Source organism: Strongylocentrotus purpuratus, unplaced genomic scaffold (assembly GCF_000002235.5).
Source record: "Strongylocentrotus purpuratus isolate Spur 01 unplaced genomic scaffold, Spur_5.0 spur5_scaffold_1, whole genome shotgun sequence".
In the NCBI taxonomy this organism is placed as follows: Eukaryota; Metazoa; Echinodermata; class Echinoidea; order Camarodonta; family Strongylocentrotidae; genus Strongylocentrotus; species Strongylocentrotus purpuratus.
In genome coordinates, this window is record NW_022145594.1 from 49069335 (window position 1) to 49082124 (window position 12790).

At 38.3% G+C, this 12790-nt stretch overlaps 1 protein-coding gene across 1 annotated transcript; it reads left to right on the top strand.

The window, feature by feature from the left end:
- The first annotated feature begins 1275 nt into the window (after window positions 1-1275).
- Window positions 1276-2964, top strand: LOC587174 (zinc finger protein Xfin-like). Its single transcript, XM_786920.1, has one exon. It carries the CDS (start codon window positions 1276-1278, stop codon window positions 2962-2964), a length of 1689 nt encoding a protein of 562 aa, XP_792013.1.
- The last annotated feature ends 9826 nt before the right edge of the window (window positions 2965-12790 follow it).

The following is a 12790-nucleotide window of genomic DNA, read 5'->3' on the forward strand; positions in this document are numbered from 1 at the left end:
CCCACATCCGACTGTATATCCCAAACTCTCTCTATGTTTTTATTTCTGTCTCTCTCTCGATCATCAACAATAGAAAGAATGATAATAATACTAATATGGTACCAGTTATGATCACAGTCTTAAATTTGATTTAATTTTGATTTGATTTAAAAAGGAAGTTCAGACGATGCCTATATGTTTTGACAAGGCCCATTATCTAGAAAATAGCTATCTGGATAATTTAGTAATCTACATAATAGGCTATCTATCATCAATTATCCCGCGAAAAATCCTGTAACTAAACAAGACAATTCTCCCTTGATAGGATTTTTCACGAGATTTTCGCTTGATTTTTCTTTCTGATGGATGCATGGTTGTATGGATGTACGGTTTCCTGCGTTCTGATTGGTTAAAACTGTTCCGCTCGTCATAAGTGCATATTGCCATGATGATGATAACATTATAGGGGATTCCCCATGAGGTAATTAAGCGCGTGCCCGCACGATACTATACGGGGCGTGGCATTACGCTTCGTACTATATACCGAAAGCTTGAACAGTCTCTGATATCGACAGTAATTGTTCTGCAATTCCGCTGAGATTGCATCCGGCTCCTCTGACCGCCTCTATGGGAATGTCAACAAATGTCAGTTTTTTTTAAAGAAATGACCCATATCAGACGGTTATTCCTGTTTCACGAAAGTGTCATTTCTGTCTACAACTAAATTGGCCTTGGGCAGCTTGAATGATGAAAATCAAGATTCTACGTCAATAGTGAGAATACATGTACGAGCCTACTAGTACTTGCCTGTGCATGCGGACGAACGCGTGGTTTCCAAAAGCAATATAGGTACAGAAAAAAGTAAGTAGACTATGGGAAAATCTTTCTTATATTACCATGCTAACATTTGTTAACTAATATTTGTCAACTAATGGAAATAATGCTAAGTAGATCTACTTGGTTCTTATGCTTACATATTTGTCAACCTTCTATTGTTGACACATTATTCTTGTAAATCGTAATTTGTTTTGTGTAAATTTCCTTTTACCTTTAAATTACCCAGGGAATCTGGAAGAATGCTGTTGAGCTGAGTGTAGTCAGGTGGTCAGGCTTCCAGTAATTCCAACTCGTGTATTCATCGGATCCTTCTGCATGATAACTAAGTATTAGGCCTAATAACAGTAGGGTTTAGGCTTATTTATAATGTTATTTTTAAAACATTACAATTTCTCTGAAAAGTATATAAGAGTAAAAGATGATAGAGGATTCTACTTCAAGAGTAATCTGAATAAGCACATGGAAGGACACACCACCCCTAGACCTCACCCATGCCCAAAGTGTGATAGAGGATTCTACTTCAAGAGTAATCTGAATAAACACATGGAAAGACACACCACCCCTAGACCTCACCCATGCCCAAAGTGTGATAGAGGATTCTACTTCAAGAGTAATCTGAATAAACACATGGAAAGACACACCACCCCTAGACCTCACCCATGCCCAAAGTGTGATAGAGGATTCTACTTCAAGAGTAATCTGAATAAGCACATGGAAGGACACACCACCCCTAGACCTTACCCATGCCCAAAGTGTGACAGAGGATTCTACTTCAAGAGTAATCTGAATAAACACATGGAAGGAGACACCACCCCTAGACCTCACCCATGCCCAAAGTGTGATAGAGGATTCTACTTCAAGAGTAATCTGAATAAGCACATGGAAGGACACACCACCCCTAGACCTCACCCATGCCCAAAGTGTGATAGAGGATTCTACTTCAAGAGTAATCTGAATAAGCACATGGAAGGACACACCACCCCTAGACCTCACCCATGCCCAAAGTGTGACAGAGGATTTTACTTCAAGAGTAATTTGAATAAGCACATGGAAGGACACACCACCCCTAGACCTCACCCATGCCCAAAGTGTGATAGAGGATTCTACTTCAAGAGTAATCTGAATAAGCACATGGAAGGACACACCACCCCTAGACCTCACCCATGCCCAAAGTGTGACAGAGGATTCTACTTCAAGAGTAATCTGAATAAACACATGGAAAGACACACCACCCCTAGACCTCACCCACGCCCAAAGTGTGATAGAGGATTCTACTTCAAGAGTAATCTGAACAAACACATGGAAGGACACACCACCCCTAGACCTCACCCACGCCCAAAGTGTGACAGAGGATTCTACTTCAAGAGTAATCTGAACAAGCACGTGGAAGGACACACCACTTCTAGACCTCACCCATGCCCAAAGTGTGACAGAGGATTCTACTTCAAGAGTAATCTGAACAAGCACATGGAAAGACACACCACCCCTAGACCTCACCCATGCCCAAAGTGTGATAGAGGATTCTACTTCAAGAGTAATCTGAATAAACACATGGAAAGACACACCACCCCTAGACCTCACCTATGCCCAAAGTGTGATAGAGGATTCTACTTCAAGAGTAATCTGAATAAGCACATGGAAGGACACACCACCCCTAGACCTCACCCATGCCCAAAGTGTGACAGAGGATTCTACTTCAAGAGTAATCTGAACAAGCACATGGAAAGACACACCACCCCTAGACCTCACCTATGCCCAAAGTGTGACAGAGGATTCTACTTCAAGAGTAATCTGAACAGGCATGTGCGAAAACACACCGCCCCAAAGCCCTTCCAGTGCTCTTTCTGTAATAAGGGATTCAATTTCAAGCGAGATCTGAGGAGTCATACCAAGTCGACACACCCCGAGGAAGATGATCTTCAATGTTCTGAGTGTTACGAGTCATTTACTAACTCTACATCCATGTATACCCACATGAAAACACATTTCGACGAGAGTTCTTATGCGTGTCCCAAGTGTATGAAGAAACATCCCTCTAAATTTGCCCTCTCTGTACACATGAGTAAGCACGTTGGGATCGCGCGTCATAAATGCAGGCAATGCAAGACGATACTGACTACCAGGCGCCAGCTTGTGCGTTGGGAGTAAGCTTCCTACGTGCTCTCAGTGTGAGAAGATACTGACTACCAGGGGCCAGCTTGCCCTTGACATTATGCGTAAACGCGTTGGGAGTAAGCTTCCTACGTGCTCCCAGTGCGAGAAGAGGTACATAACCAACGGTGAACTGATCCGACATGAAAACACACACAGTAAAGAACAGCCTTCAGAATCGGGCGGGCACGTCCAAGACGTCCTCCCCCAGGGACTCGCAAATTAAAGCTTATCTGTACTAGTTTATAGGAGGGATTAGACCACCCTGCAAGGTCACTGGACAGGTGGTTATCTCATCAACTCAGCTCTAAATTAACATAAGAAAAAGGGGATCATGGGGGACCAATGGTCACCGATTAGGCATTGTTTTCTATATAGAGCAAGTAGCTACAACTAGGACAGTGTGGCTTTAAAACTCTGTAAAAATATTGCAAATTGTATGTATGTCATTTTAAAGCTGAAACCGTAACTTGTGTGATCCTTTCATTCTCCTTTTTCTTCTGGTAGTTTTCAAAGGGCTATGCAGGATATTTTTCGAAAAAATTATGTGATTATGGAATCCTATGCTAATTAGTCAAAATAAATATTAATTAGTGTGACGTACGTGATATTTTCATGTATGAAAAGGCAGATGAAAATAAGAAATGCATGTTGAATGTTATAATTGATCAATTGCAAAATAACTACTCTGTGAAATTTCTTTTGATTACTACAAAAAATTTCTTGATGAGACATTTGTTTGCTGTGTGCGAGACATGTACACCCATTAATAGTATTTCCACCAAGTCTGGTGTCAGCGGATTATGACCTACTACACATGGAAACTGACGACCTTTAAGTTCTTAGTGGATGAAATGTGCTGCCACAGTAGATATAAACTTTAACTAATTTGACTTTAGTAGTAATGTATTTATAATACTTGTTCTTATTATAGTTAGACGTGTACATACATAGCATGCTTACTGCAGAAAAAGTAGTTGCCTGAGAATATATTCTGATTGACAATATAACGTTCTAAGTGATTGTGTTACTAAAATTAAACCTTGCAGATTTATAAGAAGGGATACTGGTGAAAAAAGTTGATAATGTACATGTACAGGTATACATATATTCAACTCTGATTATACAAATTTATACAACCCTTTACAAATTATCATTGAAATTCAACTTTTACTCTTATTCATACTTAATTAAAGTCATTATTTTTCCTACAATTCCAAACCATTTTTATATATCATGTATTATGAATAAATATTCATATTCTGTTTTTAATTAATTTTAGTTCCATATTAAATGACTTACTTATATGTACATACTGTAAGTACACTTTTTATTGATATTTCGTTCATCAAGTAGTATATATTTTCGCTGTATGTATTATTATTTTCAATGTTAACTCACTGGACTGTATGATTTGTTACAGGACCACAATGCAAAACAGCCGTGTGTTGATTATATTATCTTGTTGAAATATGTTAATAGAAATAAATAGATAGTTTAAGAAATAATGATTTGCAGGTGATAAGAATTGAAATAATAATAATTCCTCTTGGCGATGAAACATTTGAAGTCTAGAGGCTGACAAGATATTCATAACAAAAACAGCAATCTTCAATCTTTAATGATTTATTTATTATTATTATTATTTTATTATTATTTTTATGGGGGGGGGGTAGTGGTTTACATTTTATTGCTGGAGCTCTCATTTGAAATTAAGGTTTCATTTCATTTCATTTATTTTGTCCATTGTTCATATTTACATTTACAATCTTGCTTCAGAGTAATTTCACAAAGACAACATCAGGGCCTAAATTAATCCAAGGCCACCAAGGCCATAGCCTTGGATGCCCTTTTGATTGGCCTCAATGCCCCTCTCATTGGCCTTTTAGATTTTTTGTGCCCTTTCCAATTCTTCCTATTTGTGCTGTAATATAGGAATGTGCCCTACAGAAAAGTGGCCTTGCCCTAAAAATATTGAAATTTAAGGCCTGCAACCTATAATTGACAATTGTAAGTACTTAATTTAATACATGTGAATTGTATATTTTTCTTCACAATAAACACATAGTTCATGTTTGTCTGAAATTTGTTCAACCTTGCTTCTGAATTAGTCTCAATGCCCTGTTTTGAGTATACACTTAATATACATGATCATGATGAATATACTTTTTACTTTCTTTCTTCTTCTTCTTCTTCTTCTTCTTTTTCTTCTTCTTCTTCTTTTCTTCTTCTTCTTCTTCTTCTTCTTCTTCTTCTTCTTTCTTTCTCTCTCTCTCTCTCTCTCTCTCTCTTCTTATATACCCTCCCTTTTCTTTTATTCTTCTATTCTCTAATCTGAAGTAGGTATTTTAACTTTTTCTAATTATTCCTTGATATGGTAAAACAGTAGGGGGTACAACAATAAGTAAGTATACTAAAACATCAATTCGTGTAACATGTCTATAAGGTATTTTACCGGTACATAGTTTTCCCATTCTCTACCGTTCTTGTCTTCGTTTAGAACTCTTCTCTCTACTGGATTTCATTAACAACTCTTATGGAAAGTGGAATGAATGAAGTAATTCGGCGACTAGTTCTTGCTTTTACAGATCTCAATCTTTGTCCGCTTCTCGGGTGTATGTACTGGTCATTAAAGGGGTGGGTTGGATCAAACATAATGGATAGGGCCTACTCTTTCCTTACAGACTTCATGTAGGTCAACAGTATGGTTTATTATTTTGCTGGCTTGTTTTACAACCCTTCTCAGCTTTTGTTTGTCTCTTTGCTTTGCATTATCAAATGTGATAGTACTCTGAATGATCGACTGTTAAAAGAGAAACAGAATTCTATTGTTCACATGAAAGTATTTTAATTAACTTTCTAAGAAAATCGAACGCTGGTTGCATTTTGTTAGGGTGTATACTTTGACTTGTCTTCCCAAGACAGCTTATTATCGATTTCTGTGCCTATATATATGTATATATAACTTTCAACATTCTCAATGGTATTATCATTAAAGTATGTCTATCAATGGGTTCAAAACATTTCATTTGCCTAAAGTCAAACAAGATTTCATTTGTTTTCTTTGAGTTCAGCAGTAAATGGGTGTTCTCTACACCAATTTTCGAACATGGAAAAGGTAGCTCTGTAATCAAATTCATTTTCATTTTCAATCAATGATTATCAATCCTATTACTGTATCATCTGCATTTGTACAGGGTAAACAGGGCCGTAGAGAGGACACACCCTTGTGCATGGGGTACCAATTGTTGTGATAAGTTCGTCAGAGAGAACACCGTTGACTTTGACCTTCTGTGTCCTTTCATGGAGGAGGTCTTTGCAGCCACAATAGAGATAGCCTTTGGACAAGGCCTCGCGCGCTGCTTGTCTGCCGAACAGGGTCTGAAATTAGACTAACGCAGTGTGGCTTTACAGCAGTGATAGCTGGACCGAGCTAGTCTGCAAGCACAGACCCTAATATGACACTTTATCAAAAAATCATTGTGCCTTGAGAGAAGCCTAGCCCAGCTACCTACTGGTTGTGTCAATATCAGGAGCAGCTACAGTAAATGGCCTATGGTAGTCTTATAGTGCAGACTCACTTTTACGACTGACCATGGTTTGTGCTTGCAGACCAGGACCGAGCCTCTTTATGCTGACAGTCGTCGCGCGATTAGTCTATGTATTCAGGCGCGTTTAGGGAAATAGCACGAGTGCCTTGACTAAAGGCTACAATAGAGAGGGCTGAACTTTTAGATGTTGAAGTTTCTGTAGAAGGATAAGGGGTTCTATAGTGTTAAATGCCGATGAGAAGAAAATGCAAGTTGCTCTGGCATAAAAACCTTGCCTTATCCATTAAAGTGTTCGTACAGCATGTTTGTCAAGGTGAGAACTGCATCAGTATAACGGAACGCTTCGCTTTATATACAAACTGGTTTACATCGAGTAGCGGGAGAACTGAGCTTCATGTCAGCTTTGCAAGCTAGTACCAGTCTTTCCAGGCTTTTCATAACAACCGATGTCAGCGCGATAGGGGGAAATCCCCATTTGCGTTGGTGCGATTGTTCTTGTCATAATTATATGTCACACCGTCGTAATACATTATTTTGGCGGTTTGAGTGTGAGAGAGACAGAGAAAGGAAGACAGAGGGAGCAGACGAAAAGAATGAGAGAGTGAGAGAAGAGAGAGCGATGACAGAGTGAGGGAGAGAGGGAGAGAAAGATGGGAAAGAGCGAGACCGATGAATTAAGAATGGGAGAGAGATCGAGAGAGAGAGAAAGAGGAAGTTTTAACAATATGCCATTGAAGGGCCGGGCACTACTATCAAATCCACATCAAAAAGAGACACATATTCAATTTCTTTTGAGATTATACATCACAATTAGATTTTCGATATAAAACCATGCATGGTCAATGGTTGAAACATTAATGAGCCAAAAGAATCATTATAAGTTTGTTCCACATTTAATACAGAGAAAAAGTATTGCACAAAATATTGATCATTGAGACGAGTATATAGCCGTGCATTGGGCTATATCTGAGTGCCTGCGTTTATTTCGCACATTAAAGGCCCACTGCACTACTTGTAGCTACTTGCTCCCTCTATAAAGAAAACAATGCCTAAGCGGTGCCAGTTGCTCCCCCATGATCCTCTTTTTCTTCAGTTAATTGAGAGCTGAGTTGATGAGATTTGGAATTCTCTAGATTCGCTAGTGTAGCTACATGTAGATTTAAATGATTGAATTGTGGGAAAAGTACTCAGATACAATGGCAGTTGATATATTGAAGTCCCCCCCCCCCCCATTGTCATTCAAAGTAGTTTCTGGCAACAGACTATAGGGTTTCTACTTGTTGAGCGGAATACCCTACATTTGCATCACAATGCCCATCAGGACCGACTCCGTCACGGATGAGCGAAATCGAAATATGTTTTCTTTTGTTTGGTTCGTTAGTTCTATTTATATGTATTTTCCTCTGGTTTCGTTTTTGGACCATAATATGATCCAACTGACTTGCATCACGTACCTGCTCAATGTCACGTCACCAGACGGTGAATTACAGACTTACGCAGCCTATGTCTTTCATTTCATACGGGTTATCCGTCACTTCTACATGACCATCTGATTGAACGAAGCACATTTGTGCAAAGGGAATCTGCATTAGATTGATTTCTGGATCATTTTCTTCGACACACTGCATGTTTTCACATCTGTCAACCCGGATTCATGACCCAGACAAACTCTCCTCTTATCTTGCGAAAGAAACATTGTAAACGCCTTCATTACATGTTCTAGAAGAGACCTCTCATGTCACTTGTTGCCAGTTACTTTTAGTTGAACTGTGTAAGATTATATGTGAATCCTTTCAGCTCGGCTATAATTGGATAACTATTTTTGAGGAGAGGATCAACGTACTCGACGCCTCAGATTCATTTCGCATTTAGCAGGATCTAGGCAAACAGTGAGTATAATATATAATTTTTGACTCATTACCTCTAAATTTTGTTGATGCAGCCACTGTATAAGCTCATCAGAAATAGAGTTACATTTAATCCCTGTATATAATGCTAAAACCCTAATTCTAAAATATCATACACAATTTGACTAAATATTATTTGTATTGTGAGAACGATGAGAAGGTGGACTATACCCACATTAGCATATAATAGTTTATTTATTCAGAAATTGCATGTAGGATGGTAAAAAGGCACAGGGATTAATAGATGATCAGATTGAGAGAGGGAGAGAGAGAGAATCAAGAAGGAAGAGAGAAAAGGTTGGAAGTCAGAGAGAAGGTGGAGAGAGAAAGTGGAATATATAGAAAGGGAGAGGTAAAGATGAAGATAGAGAAAGAGAGGGGGAAGTTTGATAGAGAGAGTGAGAGAGAAAGATGGACAGAGAGAGAAAGAGAGAGAGGGGGAGAGGGAGAAAGAGAGGATACAATAAGATTAATTGTACGTGAGAGAAGAATATCCCAAGCCGCGATATGATAGCAAGAGTAAAAGAGGGAGGTATACTAGAAAATAAAGGAAAATTGAAAGAAAAAAACAAAATTTAAAAAAATGAAGAACTAATTTTGGAGGCAAAATACCATTAGGGAAAAACTAAGAATCAGGAGTGACAAAAGACAGAAATAAGGCTTTAGGTATGTTTTTTAAATGCTTCATCGTCAGATGAGAGAGCAGAACCAGGTAGGCCTACAACGATTACATGATAGACCTATATTGGTATGAGAATATTGTAAAATAAAATTTAGTCCATCATTAGAAAGGTTATATACTACCTAAACAGGTGAAAGTAGATGAATTATACACTAAATACAGATTCCTAAAAATAGGACATTATTTACATTTAAAACATAACATATGTATGTAAACAATTTTGGGGGGTTAGCGGACACTTTTTTTTTTTTTTTTTGGAGTCCAAAAAAAAATCGCAACTACTCAGCCAGCCAAAAAGTCGTTCAGTGGGGGGGGGGGGGGGGGGGGGGGTTAGCGGACATTTTTTTTTTTTTTTTGGAGTACAAAAAAAATCGCAACGACTCAGCCAGCCGAAAAGTCACTCAATGGGGGGGGGGGGGGGGGGGGGGGGGGGGGGGGGGTAAGCGGACACTTTTTTTGGGGGGGGGGGGCTCTCGAAAATTTGACATTTTTCGTCATTGAGGGGGGGGGGGGTGAGGTCACCTTTTTTAGGTTCGCCGTGGGCATAATTTTTTTTTTTTTCATAATTAAAAAAAAAAAAAAAATACCAAAGGGGGGGGGGGTTGAACCCCCCCTTCCCTGCGTACGTCCCTGAAACGATGTCTTAAGTTTCGTAAGTCTAAACCTGGGCAAGAATAAGGCATTTTGGCTCTGGTAACGTATGGAACATCATCTTCTTCGAAGCGGCTCCCTAAAGATGTCCGGTAGGGTAGTGGACTTTGCATTTAATGAACCTAGAAGAGGTCTTTCCGGCGTCGGCGTCGGAGCTTCCTGGAGTTAGTGTATTACAAGCTTCTGAAGGGAGTAGGACTCACCTCTGATGTTTGTTTTGTAATTTAACGCCATGTTTAGGTACTGAAGTTCAAGTAAAAATCGGAGAAGTTATCAAGAATATTGACAAAATATTAATTATCTTCTATTATAGTTTCACATTATGTGATTATTGCATGTTAATTTTAGGTCAGTCACATGCAAAGTATCTTTAAAAAACAAAGAAAATGCAATCAATTATCATTAATTCATTGCATTTTACCCCGGTCCCCGTTCATTTTTTTTTTTTTTTCAATTAAAAAAAAAAAAAAAATACCAAAGGGGGGGGGGGGGGTTGAACCCCCCCCCCCCCCCCCCTGCGTACGTCCCTGAAACGATGTCTTAAGTTTCTTAAGTCTAAACCTGGGCAAGAATAAGGCATTTTGGCTCTGGTAACGTATGGAACATCATCTTCTTCGAAGCGGCTCCCTAAAGATGTCCGGTAGGGTAGTGGACTTTGCATTTAATGAACCTAGAAGAGGTCTTTCCGGCGTCGGCGTCGGAGCTTCCTGGAGTTAGTGTATTACAAGCTTCTGAAGGGAGTAGGACTCACCTCTGATGTTTGTTTTGTAATTTAACGCCATGTTTAGGTACTGAAGTTCAAGTAAAAATCGGAGAAGTTATCAAGAATATTGACAAAATATTAATTATCTTCTATTATAGTTTCACATTATGTGATTATTGCATGTTAATTTTAGGTCAGTCACATGCAAAGTATCTTTAAAAAACAAAGAAAATGCAATCAATTATCATTAATTCATTGCATTTTACCCCGGTCCCCGTTCAATTTTTTTTTTTTTCATAATTAAAAAAAAAAAAAAAAATACCAAAGGGGGGGGGGGGTCGAACCCCCCCCCCTGTGTACGTCCCTGAAACGATGTCTTAAGTTTCTTAAGTCTAAACCTGGGCAAGAATAAGGCATTTTGGCTCTGGTAACGTATGGAACATCATCTTCTTCGAAGCGGCTCCCTAAAGATGTCCGGTAGGGTAGTGGACTTTGCATTTAATGAACCTAGAAGAGGTCTTTCCGGCGTCGGCGTCGGAGCTTCCTGGAGTTAGTGTATTACAAGCTTCTGAAGGGAGTAGGACTCACCTCTGATGTTTGTTTTGTAATTTAACGCCATGTTTAGGTACTGAAGTTCAAGTAAAAATCGGAGAAGTTATCAAGAATATTGACAAAATATTAATTATCTTCTATTATAGTTTCACATTATGTGATTATTGCATGTTAATTTTAGGTCAGTCACATGCAAAGTATCTTTAAAAAACAAAGAAAATGCAATCAATTATCATTAATTCATTGCATTTTACCCCGGTCCCCGTTCAGAAAAAAAAAAAATCCTCTGTAGGGCCATGCATTATGGTTCAAGGCATGCCCACATAGAGGATTTGTTTATGTTGGGGGTAGGGGCAAAATGCAATGAATTATTGATAATTGTTTGCATTTTATTTTTTTATTTTTTTACTTGTGGGAACTGCCCCCTACCCTAGCCTCCGCTGCGTACAGTCATGGTATAGTGGCATAGCAATGGCCTCACGATCAACACCGTGTCGATGTGCTATATTAGTGCCCTTTTGGGGGGCATTAAGATACAAGATACAAGATATTTTATTTGGTCTTTGCAAACAAGTTACATAGAAAATTGTTTTCCACTGGCGTTACAGTCATATTCAACAAAATACATAATTACAAGAAATAAATACATCACGTTTATAGAATGAAATAGATGAAATAAGGAACAAATACATGCAAAAGATAATGAAGCGACAAAAATGGTCATTGGTACATGTACTTCAAATCATGAGTTTCAGAATTAAGCCTTGGTCATTGGTATTTCAAATCATACAATTAATTTCCGACGCAGAAGTTTAACGTTTAACCTGTGAGTTGAATTTATGAACAGAGTCGGGTACAAATGAATATCTGAATCGTGAAAGCCGGGTTGGGGTGGGGCGAAGTCGGATACCAGAACGATTAAATGAATAAAATAAATGAAGTGGATGGGTATTGTTTTATGCTTTTGTTTGACTCTACATAATAGGCAATAAAGTCTGTTTAAAGTTTACAACTTCAACTGGTTAGTGCTTTATTCTAGTAATCTTCATTCTGGTTGTCAAGTCAGTACATAACACAAGAGGGCGCACTGCCACTCTAAACCATATATAACAGGTATTGTCTTTCATGATTGCACAGACCTTATCAACAATTTGCTCAGTACAAAGAGACTCGACAGAAGCTAATTCTACCCCAATTATGCGTTGTGCTATTTTACGTGGCCTTTCCAATTTCCTCTTGTCCTGTTTTGAGAGATTGCCAAATGAACAAATAATATTGAAAAGCATATTGAATTGTAGAACAGGGTCAGGATAGTTGCATCTATATGGAAACTTTTCAACTTACGCAGAAAAAAACAACCTCTTGTTAGCTTTCTTATACACCGATTGTGTGTTATCCCTTTAATCCTCTTTACTGTCATTTATGACTTAATGGCGTAGGTCCCCTAGTTGATAAGCATAGTAGCATACACATGCTTTAGCAGTCACGCGAAACAAACACTGGCAAATTATTATTCAATAAAATCTGTGAATGTATACTTTTATCTAGATCTATTAGGAATAAATCATTGTCAAAATAATTCCATAAATTGGGGTAAAAAAAAATATTCCAAATTTAAAAGCAACAGAGTATTTCGTATCGAGGACGGAAGAATGTAATCTGACCATTTCAAATGGCAAAAAGTGAAGTATTGAAATATGGACCCATGTGTTTTCACCGTATACATAGTATCTATGCCTCGATTTACTTTGTCTACATTTGATATTCCTTTAATTAT

What these genes read in the sequence shown, in the direction of transcription:
- LOC587174 (XM_786920.1), top strand. Translation starts at nt 1,276, where the DNA reads ATGGAAGGACACACCACCCCTAGACCTCACCCATGCCCAAAGTGTGAT.